Raw genomic sequence first — 15,429 nt, 5'->3', positions numbered from 1 at the left:
TGGATCCAACAGGAAAAATACATGATTTTTTTATTCTTAATAAAATTTATTATTTCTTCAACACTTAGTTTTTTCATATCAAAATTTCATTAGCTTGTATTGTTTTTTAAATCACATACTTTTTATTTGTTGTGTATAATTTTTTATTCAATGAATGGATGGAATAAAAAATACACAAAATTAAAAAGTTTTTTACGTACTATTTATTTATTTCTAAAAGTAGACATTATACTACGCACACATTTATAGAAAAATATTTACTGCTACACACATATACATTAATTCAGATATTTGTTAAAAAATCTTCGAGTAGTGTCCGCACTGTGCTGCGAATTATTTGTTCGCTAATCTCGTTCAAGTCTGTGGCATTATTATTTGGATGATTGATGACTGCTGGTTCACTGCTGGGTGCTGCTGTTGCTGCTGCCGGTTCACCATATTTCACTGTAGTTCTCCGACGACGTTGAGGTGCCGGCTTATCGACGCTGCGGCGTCGGCGGGGCGGAGCCTTGGGTTCGTTGTCAAGCTGCGATGCTATGCTGCCCAGAATTTGTTCTTTGCTGCACGGGAGTATGGTTTGTGGCTTGGGGTGAAACACTACACATGATGTTGGCCCCATACAGTCTATTTGTAGCTGAGAGTGTTCGAAGCTTCGAAGTGTATGAGCGATTAGGAAATGAAGCAAACCTCCTTAAAAGATTTCCGTATATGTGCGTACATTGGATTCTCCATCATCGTCCTGATAACTAAATTCGATGCATCCGAAATCAGGCTTGGCAGTGAGGTTCTTGGTTTCCGGGTTAAACGGTGTCATCATAACTGTGTCCGGACGTACACTGATTTATATGGAATATTTCACTGCTATTTATACAAAAATTAATTTTCAGGCATGATAACATTTGAAAATTGAAAAAAATAATATTCAGACGTGACCATTAATTAGAAAAAATTATAATTTTCAGGGGCACCAATATTCGCATTTGATTTATTATTGTTGTAGGTGACATTAATGCATTAGCTGCGTGTTTGTGCAGGCGCAGACTCGTTCGAACATGTCGTGTGGCTGCCCACCATACATTGCACTAAGCTTGCGGATAGGACAGCCATATTAGGTCTGCAGGTCTACAATTTCAACATAACACAACTTGCTCAGCCATTTCTTCTGCTCGGGTCCGGCAAGGTAAATTATTTCGTTCTGGAATAATAAATCTTCGAGAGTGTTTTTACTTGGTGGTATGGAATTTTACGTTCGACCCACTCCAGGACATGGTAGTATTTGCATAGTCTACCGCTCTACCTTGTTCCTTAGGTTAGGTTAACCTTTGGTGCAAGATGAGCAGAGGAAACCTAAGGAACATGGGCTCAACAATGTGTCATCCTGGAAGAAAACGTTTAAGCACAAAGGGGCCGACTGAATGCTGCCTAAGAACAATAGGTGCATAATAATGTATATATGTGTTTATGGTCAAACAAAATTTATGCTGTAAAAGTCTAAGGTTTAAAAAGGTATGAATAAAAAAAATTAATGAGACATTATTCAGAGGGCAGCCACATAACACTTTGCTTTCTTTCTTTCATAAATATTATAAATTACAAAACGACATTACAGTAATATATAAGCTCTTAACACATGTGACATGAGTATTCATAAATCTTATAATTGATCACAAATTTATCTCTGGGGCCCCAGCTAAATCAAGAAAAGAATTAATTATTGTACAAGACAATTAAACATTTTCGTTATGTCCGGATTCGATTTTAATTTTGGCAGGTTAATGGATCAAAAGAGAAATTTAATTGTCAGAAGAATGCATGCTGCATGCGGAGAACACAACAGTAACTCTTATCTGGTGCACATCCTGAGGTCGTATGAGGAAGGAGGGAAATCCACTCCTAGTAGATAATCATGTATGCATTTCAGTCACGGTTCTGTAACACCAGGACGCCCACCGCTAAACAACAGATGGCAAGTCCATAAATAATAAATGGATCATGAAAATAATACTTTCAACACGATTATCAAAGGAATTGTGAAATAACTCACCCCTTCAGGTGGTTAGATGCACTTGAATTACTCCATAATTTTGCGATAGAGCAGAAGTTTCAACTAGAAGATGTTCATTATGGCTGCCACGACATGAATAAGAAAGAGACAGCAAACTGCTGGGAATTTAGAGGTGACCAAAGAGTCACCACTGTATAGAACAGTGCAAAACAAAAGTTGTATTCCTATATACCTATGGCATAATGCCTTACAAAGAAATACATTAAATAATTACCTTTTGATATTTCTTTATTTCATACAATATTATAAGTACAGAAATATATCACAAATTTCATATATGATACAGCAAAAGATTTCAAACAATCCACCATAACAGTTATATTATTTTGTCTACCGTAACAAATATATAAGTAAATCTAAATGATAAAAAAAATTAAGCAGCTCTTCAGTTTGCCTTTAAAAACAAAATTACAATATGATACTGAGCATATGCCCAGCAAATGCTGAATAGTGGCACACACTTCACCCCTCAAAGCCCGCCATAGCTGGAAGGTGGGAAGTGTGCCCTCAACACAAAAAAATACCCAAAAAAATCCCAACATTTAAACCAACAACAATGATACTAACAAGATACCTAGAATTACTGAAACAACAATTACAAAATTAACATTACTTCACAGTGGAAGAGGAGGCTGAAGGAATAAGAACAGTACCTGCAGATATATGAGGAGAAGGACTGGTAGAAGGGGTTCTCAGGGACCGCAACTTCCACCAAAGGAACAGAGCCAAAACTAGGATACCAAAGAACGTGACCACTGATAAAGATACGGCAACAACATTGAACCTAGAGGGTGATTCGATAGGTTGGTGTGGACGCAAAAGTTTTACTACATCATGGAAAGGAGCACCATTGGGTTGAGATATTAGCAAGTTATCAATATCCTGAATAATAGAAGTATTAAGAGACAGATTAGCAATCTTTGAAAACATTACGTGGATATAGTTAAAATAAGCCTTTGGGAGGTGTATGGTGGGTAAAGATAAGTTTGACATATGGGTTGAGCTTACAGAACCAAATGTCTTAAAGAAAGGACCAACAATATCACAATGGGTGGCATTGCTAATAATTACACTAAGACGTAACGAGATTGTGTATGGAGCATAATTTTCTGCAGTGGATCGGCATAGGAAGGTGATGTCAATAGAATAGTTGCTGGTAAAATTCCATAGTGAATTAGTTTTATGTACAAAAGGGAGATGTAGAGATATTACAGATGTGTCACAAAACTCAAAGTAGGGTTTCCCCAGGAAAAGATTGAATTCGTAGTTGTTGATATGAGAATCAAAGAATGGGAAAACAGCGGGACACAGGGTGATGCCATGTGTCCTACAAAATGTCAATTGACTGGATGTAATAGGTGCAAAAAGTTTTCTATCTGGGCTGACTCACAAGATATTGTGAACCTTTAATAACAGATAATAATACAATTTAGGGAATAGGAAGGGGAAAACAAAAAGATTATATAAATCAAAATTGCTATCCTTATTGGCCAATGGTACATTAACAATCACATTAAGAGAATAATAAAATATTACTGCTTGAACAGTACTAAGGCCATAATATACATATAGATTTTCAGAAGAAAATTGAGTTATCATGTGCAAAGGTAAAGATAACAAGTGTTGAAGATTGCTTAACAAATTAATAAAGAAATTAGGCTGTGATAAGTTAGAACTTAATTTTACATGTACACTACTCTCTATAGCTTGTCTCAAATCAGAGAGTTCCAAACGTGCACTAGCGAGAGCTTCACTTATCCGAAACAAGAGTGTGTTCAAATCCACTTGCCAACTCACTAACAGAATTTTGTCCCAAATTTAATGTAGAGGGGTATTAAATAGCTTATAGAAGGAATTATGACTGTCCAAATAATGTTTAGCAAGATTTTTTATTATAATAGTATTGTTAAGCACTCTGTCTTCTAAATTTTTTACAATGATCATATGATTTAAGACACTAGCCGAAATTTCATCCTGACTTCCTGAGACCTTTCTTAAGCGTTGTTCCCAACCGGCAAGATCTTCACTGTCTAGAGTTCCAAATACCGTTTTCAGAATTTTTCCACCAAAATCAAATAAACCACGTTTTATTCTTCGTGAGTGTTCATGTGGTAAAAGAGAAGTTAGAGTTAAAGTTTCCGACTTGTAAGTCATAAAGTTTTCATGGAGTTGCTGTACTGCAAAGCCGAAGTTCTGATTCCAAGTAGCAATTTCCTTCTGTTGAATTTTATTAACTGAGATCACACCATTCAAAGCATCTTCTAAAAGTTTGCACTAACTTTCCAGATTTAATAGATCAAAACTTAAGACCAGAGTGTAGAAATTGTCCGAAAATAGAAGACTATCACACTTTTCAAAAAGGACTACCGAATTGAAAGGTGTTACCATAATGTTGCCGTAAACCCAGGAGAAGACCCCAACAAGAAGAAACCACGTTCTGAGCATAATGTGGACAAGGAACTGGAGCAAGATGTTAGAAAACACAGGTCCACTAGAACATACAAAAAACAAACAAAACCAGAGGTAAATAATTAGTGTTAAAAAAAATAACCCACAACCATAAGAATCCTACTACAAAATAATAAAAGCATAACATTATTAAATGGAGCTAAACAATTAAATCAACATAGTTTCCTAAATTTTCCCAAAAATTTAAAGAACCAAAAACAAGCGAATAAACATAAAATCATGAGCAACAAACCTGTTGCAACAGACTTAATATTACTACCATGGATTTTTACAGATATAAGACTTGTTGACAGAACACATCATAAAATGAGAATGTAACATACCAAGGTACATTATAATTTCATATATTACACATCATAGATTGTAGATCATATGCCTATGAAAATCATAAATAGTGTTAAGATTTGCTCAGGACTCCAAGACTAGGATCAGTAAGTTATCAGGCCACGATCAACTAAGTCAAAGACCGAAGAAACTCAAAAGCCAACAGTAGTCTCGGGGTTGCCGAGGACTCAAACTGAAGGCGGAGAATAATATTTCTTTAAGTGAGAAATGTGAGCTCTTGTAACATAAGCTCCAGTATCAGGGTTAGCCAAGCTAGCCATGACAGGTGTTAGAAAACGTTGTATTTGATAAGGCCCTGACCAGCAAAAAGATAATTTGGCCATTCTTTTGTCGACTGCTTTGCTGGCAGGGTGTGCTTTGCACAAGACGAGGTCACCTCGTCTGAAAGGATTGTCAATCCGATTTTTGTTGTATTTTACTATACTTCTATCATGAGACTTTTTTAGACTTTAAGAGCAGCTGCCCAAACTTCCGTTTACGTTTTTTGGATCATCTGGCAGAAGATCATTTAGACAACAAAGATTTGACAAAGGATTATTTGGAGTGAAGGTAAACATCAAATTGTACGGTGTAGATTTGTGCGATTCATGTCGAGCATAATTAAAAGCAATTTTGAGCCAAAATGAAATCCTTGTCCCAACTACACTGGTCTTGTGCATGGAAAGCGATTAACGCTGATCGGAGGTTACAGTTAAACCTTTCCGCATGCGAAGGCGGGGGATAGTACGGAGACAAAGTTATGTGCTGAAACACATATTTTTGAACAATTTAGAAGTAAACTGCGATCCATTGTCACAAACGATGGATGAGGGAATCCCAAAATTTTGAAAAACGTTTTGTTGAAGAGCTTGAATCGTGGAATGCGCATCAGCTTTTCTCAATGGAATAAGCCACACAAATTTAAAAAATGCATCAATACAAACTTGTAACATGTTGTGTCCTGATTTACTCCGTGGTAATGGGCCTACAAAGTTGATAAACAATTTTTGCATTGGTTTATCTGCTACTTCTGATGACAGAAAACCGAGTTGGGTGTGCTGTGCGGGTTTACTAAGGGCACACAAATAACACTGTTTTACTTTATCAGAAATTTCACTATGCATACCTTTCCAAACGAAATGTTTCCAGATGGCTTCTATCGTTTTGTAGATACCAAGGTGTGCACCTATAGGTGAAGAATGGAAACTTTAGGTTATACAATTCTTTTTTGGTTATTTCGAATTCTTGAATACAAAACACCTTTAGGGTTTCTCAGGAATGCCTGCTTTCAGGTTCTGGATACTTTGATGCAATTCATAATCTGTTTCCTGATGTGATTGTATAGTTTTAAATGTCAAGTGAAAGTCAGTCACAACAACATTACAAGTGGTGTTACCTGGATAATTTTTTGAGTGGGTATTATCAAACATGCGAGAGAGAGAGTGTGTCTGCAATGACATTTTGAGTACCTCGAATGTGCTGAACTTTAAATTTTAGCGATGAAATATTCATCACCCAACGACCTATCTTTCCTAGCTGCCGAGGGTGAGCCAAAAGCCAGGATAAAGCCTGATTGTCTGTTTCCAGTAAGAATTCTGAGTATTACAAATAGGGTCTAAATTTATGAATGCCAAACACAACTGCCAAACATTCAAGTTCATAGATACTAGTTTTCTTTTCTTGTTGAGTAAGGGTTCTAGATGCAAAAGTGTTAGGATGTCGTTCACCATCAAATTCCTGAATTAAAACTGCTCCAACAGCTGAACCAGATGCATCAGTCTGCAAGATGAAAGATTTGGAAAAGTCAGCCATTTAAAGAACTGGAGGACTAATTATATCCTTTTTTAATGTGTCAAAGGCCTTTTGTTTCTCTTCTCCTCATTCAAACTTAACATTCTTCTTGCGTAAGTAATTAAGAGGAACTGCTTTTTCGGCCAAATTGGGGATAAATTTACCATAGAACTGAATCATGCCAGTAAAACGAGCTACACCTTTAATGTCTCGTGGGGTAGGGAATTCCCTAATGGCTTTAGTATGCTCAGGATCAATATGAATGCCTTGCGAAGAAATTTTGTGTCCTAAAAATAAAATTTCCTGAACAGCGAACTTGACTTTCTGTGGATTCACCGTTAAACCAGATTTTTCCCAGCGGCAGAAAACTTCCTTCAAATGTTTTACATGTTCATCAAATCTTTCAGAGTAGACTACTGAATCATCTAAATAATTGTAGACGAATCTAAACTTTAAATCATGAAAAATTTGATCCAATAATCTGGTAAGTACTTGTGCACCAGTGGCCAATCCAAAAGGCACACGAATAAATTAATATAATTTCCAAGGAACACAGAAGCTAGTAATGGGTTTTGACTCATTTTTAAAGTGTATCTGATGATATGCTGAGTTTAGATCAATTGTCGTAAAGAACTTAAATTTTGAAAACCAGTGGAAGGCTGAATGTAAATCGGGCAATGGGACGGATTCAATTTCAATCTTTTGGTTTACACGACAAAAATCCACAACCATTCGTTTTTTTCCATTAGGTTTGGGGACCAAAAATGCCGGACTGGCATACTGCGATGTTGATTGCTCTATAACACCTTTATTTAATAACTGTTGTACTTCATTTCGTAACAGTCATCTGAGGCAGTGCTAATCGGTATGGTTGACACTTAACATAACCATTATCGTGCAGTTTAATTTCGTAGTCCAAAAGATTAGTGAGTCCTAATTCACAAGTTAAAACTTTAGGGAATTGATTACACAAAGTTTCAATAGCATGGTGCTGATCACCTACTAAATGACCCAAAGGATCATGCTGATCACCTACTAAATGACCCAAAGGATCACATGCCTTATTATAATTTTTGTCCATTCTGATTTCCGTGAGATTATTTGGACAGTGATAATTTCCTGCAAAATTCACCTTAAGAGAGGGTGAAATTTAAAGAATATGCATTTTTCTTGCATGTCCAACATGAGTCCGGACTTGGTCATGAAATCAGCACCCAGAATGAAATCTAAACCTAAGCCTTTCGATACTAAACATGGAAACACCCGGGTAAAATGTGCAATCTTCAACTTGATTATTGCACAACATTCAATAGGCAAGACATCATTGGATGCGGTGTAACATTTAAAATCACCTTTCCTTTTTGATTTAACAAGATGTTCATTCTTTAGTTTATCAAATAACTAATACATAATTATAGAACGTGTAGATCCTGAATCTACCAAAGTTTTTACATCAAATGTACCAAAAGAAACATTAATACGTGGGACAGGTACTGAATGTAATCCCATTAAGTTAGGTGAACTAAGCTTACAAATTTGGTCTGGAATGTGACGATAAGAATTATTGACCAAAAATGCTTTTGAAAACAAAGTGCAGCATTAATTTGCTTAAATATGTGAGCATGGTACATATAATTACTTGTAGAAGGACGTTGGCAGGGTAAGCCGCTCACTTTGCATCCCTACTCTGAGTATTTTTTTGTTTCAGAACTCTGCAATCCTTGATAACATGGTTGGTTCGTTTACAGAATTTACAAAATTGTCCCTGCCGTACACTACTTTGGTTTGTTGGCTGGCCTGATGGTGGCTGCTCCCAAAATTAATTTTGAGCATAATGAGGTTTGTTTTGTGTTATATTACATGTGTTAGAAACAGGTCGATGTTGTCTGTAACCTACAGGTTGAGAAAATTGCATATTTTTATGGTGATCTGCAAACCAAACATTTTGTGAATGAATGCACATACTATCTAGCTCTGTGATAGAAGTCGGTCTGTTTGAGAATACTAGCCTGGATCTTTCCTCGGGAGATAGGAAATCCAGGATGGTATTTACCACATCTAGTTCAGTTACCCGCAGACGAAAAATAACTGCGGCTTCCTTTACCTCATTTACAAAAACTGACAGAGGCTCACCCGGCTTCTGTAGTCGATTAAAATGATCAAAATGTAATTGGGCAAGTAATCTGGAAGGTATAAAAAAATGAGGATGTCCGCATGATAACTATAATATAATAATTGTTGGTTAAGAGCATGTTGAGTGCGTTCAGCCAAAGGTTCAAATGTAAAGGGGTAAATCATCTCTAACAACTGAGACTCATGTATAGTGTTGCTCTGCCGCAATCTAACATGTTTGAATGGTTCCCCGCTGAGGTTTTCTTATGGCCCAGGATTCTTGGTGAGGTAGGACTCGTACTTGGGAGTGGTGCCCCGAGTGCTTTAGGGGCAGGTATCAGGGTTCCCTAGCACATTGAAGTACCGACGTTGTGAGCGACGAGGAAAGCTCCGGTAACCAGCCTGGACAGCTGGCAGAGGTTGGGTAGGCCTCCACCGGACCGCGGGTTCGCTGGGTGATTGAGGAGTCGCAGTGTGAGGCGGGAGACCGGGGTAGGCGCCAGAAGTGATACTCCAGAGGGCAAGGGAGCATCCAACTTTCTGGTTAGCTGAGTGGAGTAGGGGGCCGGAGGTGGTGCATAAACTGAGATGGGTAGCCTCAGTCCCTTTGCATAGCCAAAAGCTCTAACGCTCTTCCTGGTTGCGTATGCGGCGTATCCGCATACACGCCCGTGGGGGCCCCAGGGGGGTAAGGCGTATGCTAAGAGCGCTGGGTTAACAAAACAAAAGGGGGGAAACCCTTAGACAGTCTATGTAATGAGGCCTCCTGAATCTCTGACAACATAGTGGAATGTACTTCTAATAAACATTGGACACGCCTGTTCAAATTGTGCAAACGGTTTATACACCTGGGCAATGAACTGGGAATAGTAACATCATTATCAAGATTAGAAATCATCTCTTGTAAAACAAGAACTTTGTTCGGACATAAATTGTATTCATCATTAGGGTTTAGACTTTTCATGGTATCATGGACTACCACGACATTATTCTGTAGGGCCATGCGCAGCATTTCGCGCAACATGGCCACCATGGCATTTGAACCAGATATGCCACGCAACTGGCATTCAAAAAGAAACTCATCTTTAACTAAAAACTCTGGTACAATAACACAATAATACTTATGACTAGAGAAAATAAATTAACAAAAACCCTAGATGCTTGCCACCCACACAAGCCATGCACACTTTCAGGCAGTGGCACATGCAAGACAAATCTATGCATGCGCACAAAGGATTACAAGAAGACACATTGGAACCAACCTGGCTCTGCTACCACTTTCTACCGCTATACCTTGTTCCTTAGGTTAGGTAAACCATTGGTGCAAGATGAGCAGAGGAAACCTAAGGAACATGGGCTCAACAATGTGTCATCCTGGAAGGAAAAGTTTAAGCACAAAGGGGCCGACTGAATGCTGCCTAAGAACAATAGGTTCTTAATAATGTATATATGTATTAATGGTCAAACAAATATTATGCTGTAAAAGACTAAGGTTTAAAAAGGTATGAATAAAAGAAATTAATGAGACATTATTCGGAGCAGGGACGCATTAACAAGGGGGGGGGCAAGGGTATTTTGCCCCCCCTCTGAAACCTTTAAGTGGGGGCAAACGGGGGCAAAGAAAGTGCTGTGTAATCAATTTTTAGATAATAAAACTGCTTAGATAGCACCATTTTCCACCTTGAAATACAAATTTTCCCGGGGAAGGACCCCCGGACCACCCGCTTCAATAGGGGGGATCGATGATTCTTTATAAAAAGGTATATTGCCCCCCCCCCTTCGGAAATTTAGTTGTTGCGCCCCTGATTAAGAGGGCAGCCACATAACACTTTACTTTCTTTCTTTAATAAATATTATAAATTACAAAACATTACAGTAATATATAAACTCTTAACACATGTGACATGAGTATTCATAAATCTCGTAATTAATCGTAAATTTATCTCTGGGGCCCCAACTAAATCAAGAAAAGAATTAATTATTGTACAAGACAATTAAACATTTTTGTTATGTCCGGATTCGATTTTAACTATGGCAGGTTAATTGATCAAAAGAGAAATTTAACTGTCCGAAGAATGCATGATGCATGCGGAGAACACAAGAGTAAATATTATCTGGTGCATATCCTGAGGCGTAGGAGGAAGGAGGGAAATCCACTCCTAGTAGATAATCAGGTATTAATTTCAGTCACGGCTCGGTCACACGAGGACGCCCACCGCTAAACAACAGATGGCAAGTCCATAAATAATAAATGGATCATGAAAATAATACTTTCAACACGATTCTCAAAGGAATCGTGAAATAACTCACCCCTTCAGGCGGTTAGATGCACTTGAATTACTCCATAATTTTGCGATAGAGCAGAAGCTACAACTAGAAGATGTTCATTATGGCTGCCACGACATTAATAAGGCAGAGACAGCAAACCGCTGGGAATTTAGAGGTGACCAAAGAGTCACCACTGTATAGAACAGTGCAAAATAAAAGTTGTGTTCCTATATACCTATGGCATAATTCCTTACAAAGAAATACATTAAATAATTACGTTTTGATATTTCTTTATTTCATACAATATTATAAGTACAGAAATACATCACAAATTTCATATATGATACAGCAAAAGATTAAAAACAATCCACCATAACAGTTTTATTATTTTGTCTACCGTAACAAATATATATGTAAATATAAATGATAAAAAAAAAATTAAGCAGCTCTTCAGTTTTCCTTTAAAAACAAAATTACAATATGATACTGAACATATGCCCAGCAAATGCTGAATAGTGGCACAATAACCATTCCTTGGTGCGTTTAGATTTTTCGTCCAATAATACCCAGGGATACGGAGGTCGAAATATGCGGGCTCGAGTCATGTCACCGGAGGTGACGGAAATTTCCTTGAGCACGAATCCGTGTTGTCTCTGAAAACTTTGTAGGTTACAGTACATTCTAACGCCAGCAATTTACGACTGTGTCTAAATTAATGTCTCAAACTCTCCGCTATTTATGACAGAATATTCACGAGACCTGCAAACACATCTTAATTAATTACTCTATCGTAGAGTATCAGGCAGTAAGCCGTCGTGTTTGATGGAACATTAACTTTTGTGGTAATTTCCAATCTACAGTCAATTATAGAATTTCCAATAATTTCATCCTGCGTGGACACATCAAATACAAGTAATGGAGCTATTGATTTATATGTCTCTGGACTCAGTAGTGGGTACGGTTCCCTGCCATAGTACGAAGATTGGAAATGAGTGTACATGTTAAATGGAAGGGAAATTTTACCATTTTCAAAGTTAATGTTCATGTCAACGTATGGATAGCTTTCGCTGTTCAAAAATAATTTTATATTTTCTAGGAAGCAGTGTTCGAATTCTGCTCTGCCAGCCTTTGGGTTCATTTGCCTGTCTGTTTGTAGTGCAAGAGTAGTGTATCTCGGTCTTTACATACTGTAGGACGTTTTTACAACCCAATGGTTCTGGCCATTTTGTGCTAATACAGGGCACGTCACGAGATTCCAGCTGCGAAACGCTATTTATACTGGTTTATCCCTCTTGACAAAATTCAGCAGTCGTACCCTTTCCTTAGTACTGACGGTTATGTGCGGCACAAACCACTCTATGCTCGTAACAGTGACTACCACAGGCTGTGGGTCATTTACCGGTGCTCCAATGACTGCATTCAAGTGTGAAGTGGTGAGAATGAGCACGAGTTCTTGGCAGGCTTGAATTAATATTTTTTTTATCATCTTCGGCGAATCCAAGAAGCATGGAAAGCGAGACGCTTACTTAGAATTTTCCATCGTCGTAAATTGGAACCTTGTGATCGTTTTCCATGCCAAAACCTGCGATTTTTGTAGCGCTCATGATATTCGACGTTAGGGAGACGTAGTTCTTAATGGTTGCTGTAACACCGGGGTCTCGTGTCTCATCAAAAGAAATGTTGTTAAGCTCGAACGTGACCCCGTTTGAATAAATGTAATATTCCATTACGTCCGAAATGTGCCGTCTGGCTTTGTCAGCGTGCCTCGTATACGAACAAACGACTGCGAAGGCTATGTGTACACGTCTTTTCTCATTAACGGAATTCTTATCTCTCTCCCGAGCGAATATGGTCCTTGGAGATACGGTGAATAACAGTGGTACTCGACTTTATTGACAGAGTCGCTAAACCCAGCTTTCTCGCCTATGCTGAGAATGTCCTCCATACTTGGGTACTGTGTAGCCTAAATCGCGGAGATACTTCACACTAAGAGGTGTTAACGCTCCGCGGTCTCGCAACAGACTGGTCCTGGGTTCGTTTCGCTTCTTTGCTTTATATGTTTCGAAAGTCAGGTCCATTGCTTCAAGCGTAGACGTAATGTAATTTCTTCTTCACGAAAATTTACTAGTTTATCGTTTTGATCTACTATGGAGACGACTACTTCGTGTACTGACTTGCTGATTAGCGGACAGTAAATGATGCTCTGCGGCACTTCGACCAGTTTATATCCCTGCGGGGCCATTCGCGAAAACTCGTAAATGCAAATACTTGTTTTACCGTTTATGTAAACACCGTCTGTTAAATAACTCTTTATTCTTATGACATTTTCGGCATAATATTTACAGGTCGCGTGGAGACGTGTTTAGTGTTGGCTGCATATATTTTTGGTTCGAATCCGAGCATTGTTCCTATGGATCTTGGTTTCGTAAAATCAACTTGTTTGCTGCACGAAAATTCGCACTGCAAAGTATTTGAATTATCGCGTAATTGAAAATTGGTGTTGGGAGACAGAGCTTTCGTGATGTAATTGGCTATATCTCCCAGCTCGTACGCACCAACAGGTAACTGTATTACATGCACGCTCTCATCGATTTTCAGGAAGTGGATCTTACAGTTTTCTTTGTCGATATTCGGTATGGCATTATACGTTTGAAAATCTACGAGTCCTATACACCAATCTCCTTCCAACTCCAGGGGCGGGAAATGGACCGCCCGCAGCTCCGAACTGCGACCCGACAAGATAAGTGTTATTGACATGACTAATAAATTTTCATATCTGTACAGTTATTTTATAGGCAATTTTTTTTGTTAGACAATTTTTTTTGTTTAAAAGCGAAGGCTCAAGTGCCCGCAGTTTGATTGATTAGGTGACTGTTCAGTTTCGTAAATGTAGAACAGTGTGTTGGTCCTGTCCAGGTACTGCCTAAGTTCTGGCGGAGGTCTTAAATTACCAAAGCTATCGTAGTACTCGGTATTTTTTTCCGGCCTTTATGTACGCCACCCAATGTGTGCCACGTCCTGACAACACATCTAAATTCATAATGGCGCGCTCACGAGTCTTTGGCTTGCTAGGTAAAGTGTCCCGCATAAACACGCCTCGGAAATTTGGTATTTTTAGTTTTTGAGCGTACTTGATTAAATGTAAATTGGTAAGCGGACGTTTCTGCAGGGAACTTAGGATATTTTCATTCGTTTTTTTTCTCATGCCTCGACTTGCTTTGCGAGTCCGAAGGTAGAGTCCCGCGCCGTTTTTTTCACCGATGGCAATGGCTTCCATGCTGGGATTGTGTCGTTGTGCTTCTTTTGAATGCTTGCGTTGGTTCTTGCCCGTGTTAACGGCTCTGGTAATGTTTGCTGCGGCTGCAGCGATTCCACCGAGCGTTCAGAGGGCGGGTAGCAGCAGAGATAGAAAACCACCCTTCTTTTCGGCTTTTCGTGTCTTGCGCTTGCGGGGCCTGGGACGACGACGGGCACCCATTCTTAATTTCTTCTTGACCTTCATGATTTTGGAAACGCCCCAAGCCGCGATTTTCTCTCCTAGTCCCGCGTTCGACGATTTACTTATATCTTCGGTTTCCTGTGCCAATATCTCTTCGGCTTGGTGTCTAGATTCTAGATCCTTGCTACGGGAATAGGCTATATCGTGCTGCTTGCACTTGTCGTCGAGACAATTGATTCCCTTAGCGCCTCAAGCTAACCTTGTCGCTAGTTTAGTGCAGGGGCCGCAGAATCTGTAGCCGGGAATGTGTAGCTCGAAGGGCAGGTTGTTTATCAGTGAGTTTAAGAGTCCTGCACCGATGTGTTTTTTGTTCCTACCTCTTCGAGGCTTTACGAGCAAATGAGCCGTAAACCATAAATATGCTTCTTTTATACAATTTTTTGTCAGTACAATGCAAGTCGTCAAGCAAGAAGTGTGTTTGCCCGTGCGCATAGCACGAGGCGACGAAGCCTGTGAGCGCGAATCGCGACTTGGCTTACTGTTGCCTTCTACCGTACGATATAATAATGGCAGGTCCATCCAACTGTGGCAAAACGTGCGTTCTACTGAGTTCATTAGAGGAACCTAAGACCATTTGGTTCCATCAAAATATTGACAAGAATAATCAGGAGCACACGGAGAAAACCATAATAATATTGACAAGAATAATCGGGAGCACACGGAGAAAACCATCACAAGTTTTCTTTGATATTGTCACGTGGCTCAAAATTATCATTAATTTATTTAATTATTTTATTTGTTGGAAACACAATTTTAAATCTTTTCTCTAGTTCGGGAGTTGGTTTCCCTCACGCTCAGATGGTGTAACACCTTTGTTGTAATTTGGGTCTCCGCGGGGCTGGAAGAGTGCGAGTCTTGCACGTATTTGTCTGGGGACGCAGGCGTGACCGCGTTTCAGCCA

General features: G+C 38.9%; 1 protein-coding gene across 1 annotated transcript in view; it reads right to left on the bottom strand.

Annotated features, from left to right (window-relative positions):
- Positions 1–240: 240 nt before the first annotated feature.
- LOC134529384 (basic salivary proline-rich protein 3-like) overlaps positions 241–15,429 on the bottom strand; it is a 342,223-nt gene continuing 327,034 nt past the window's right edge. The window contains exon 12 of the mRNA XM_063363394.1: positions 241–4,556. Within this exon, the coding sequence (XP_063219464.1) occupies positions 4,447–4,556 (110 nt within the window). The 3' untranslated portion in view covers positions 241–4,446. The remainder of the gene's footprint in view (positions 4,557–15,429) is intronic.

The sequence above is a fragment of the Bacillus rossius genome, chromosome 2 (genome assembly GCF_032445375.1).
Source record: "Bacillus rossius redtenbacheri isolate Brsri chromosome 2, Brsri_v3, whole genome shotgun sequence".
NCBI lineage: Eukaryota > Metazoa > Arthropoda > Insecta > Phasmatodea > Bacillidae > Bacillus > Bacillus rossius.
Note: the sequence above shows the minus strand (reverse complement) of the source record. Positions and strands in the feature narration are given on the sequence as shown.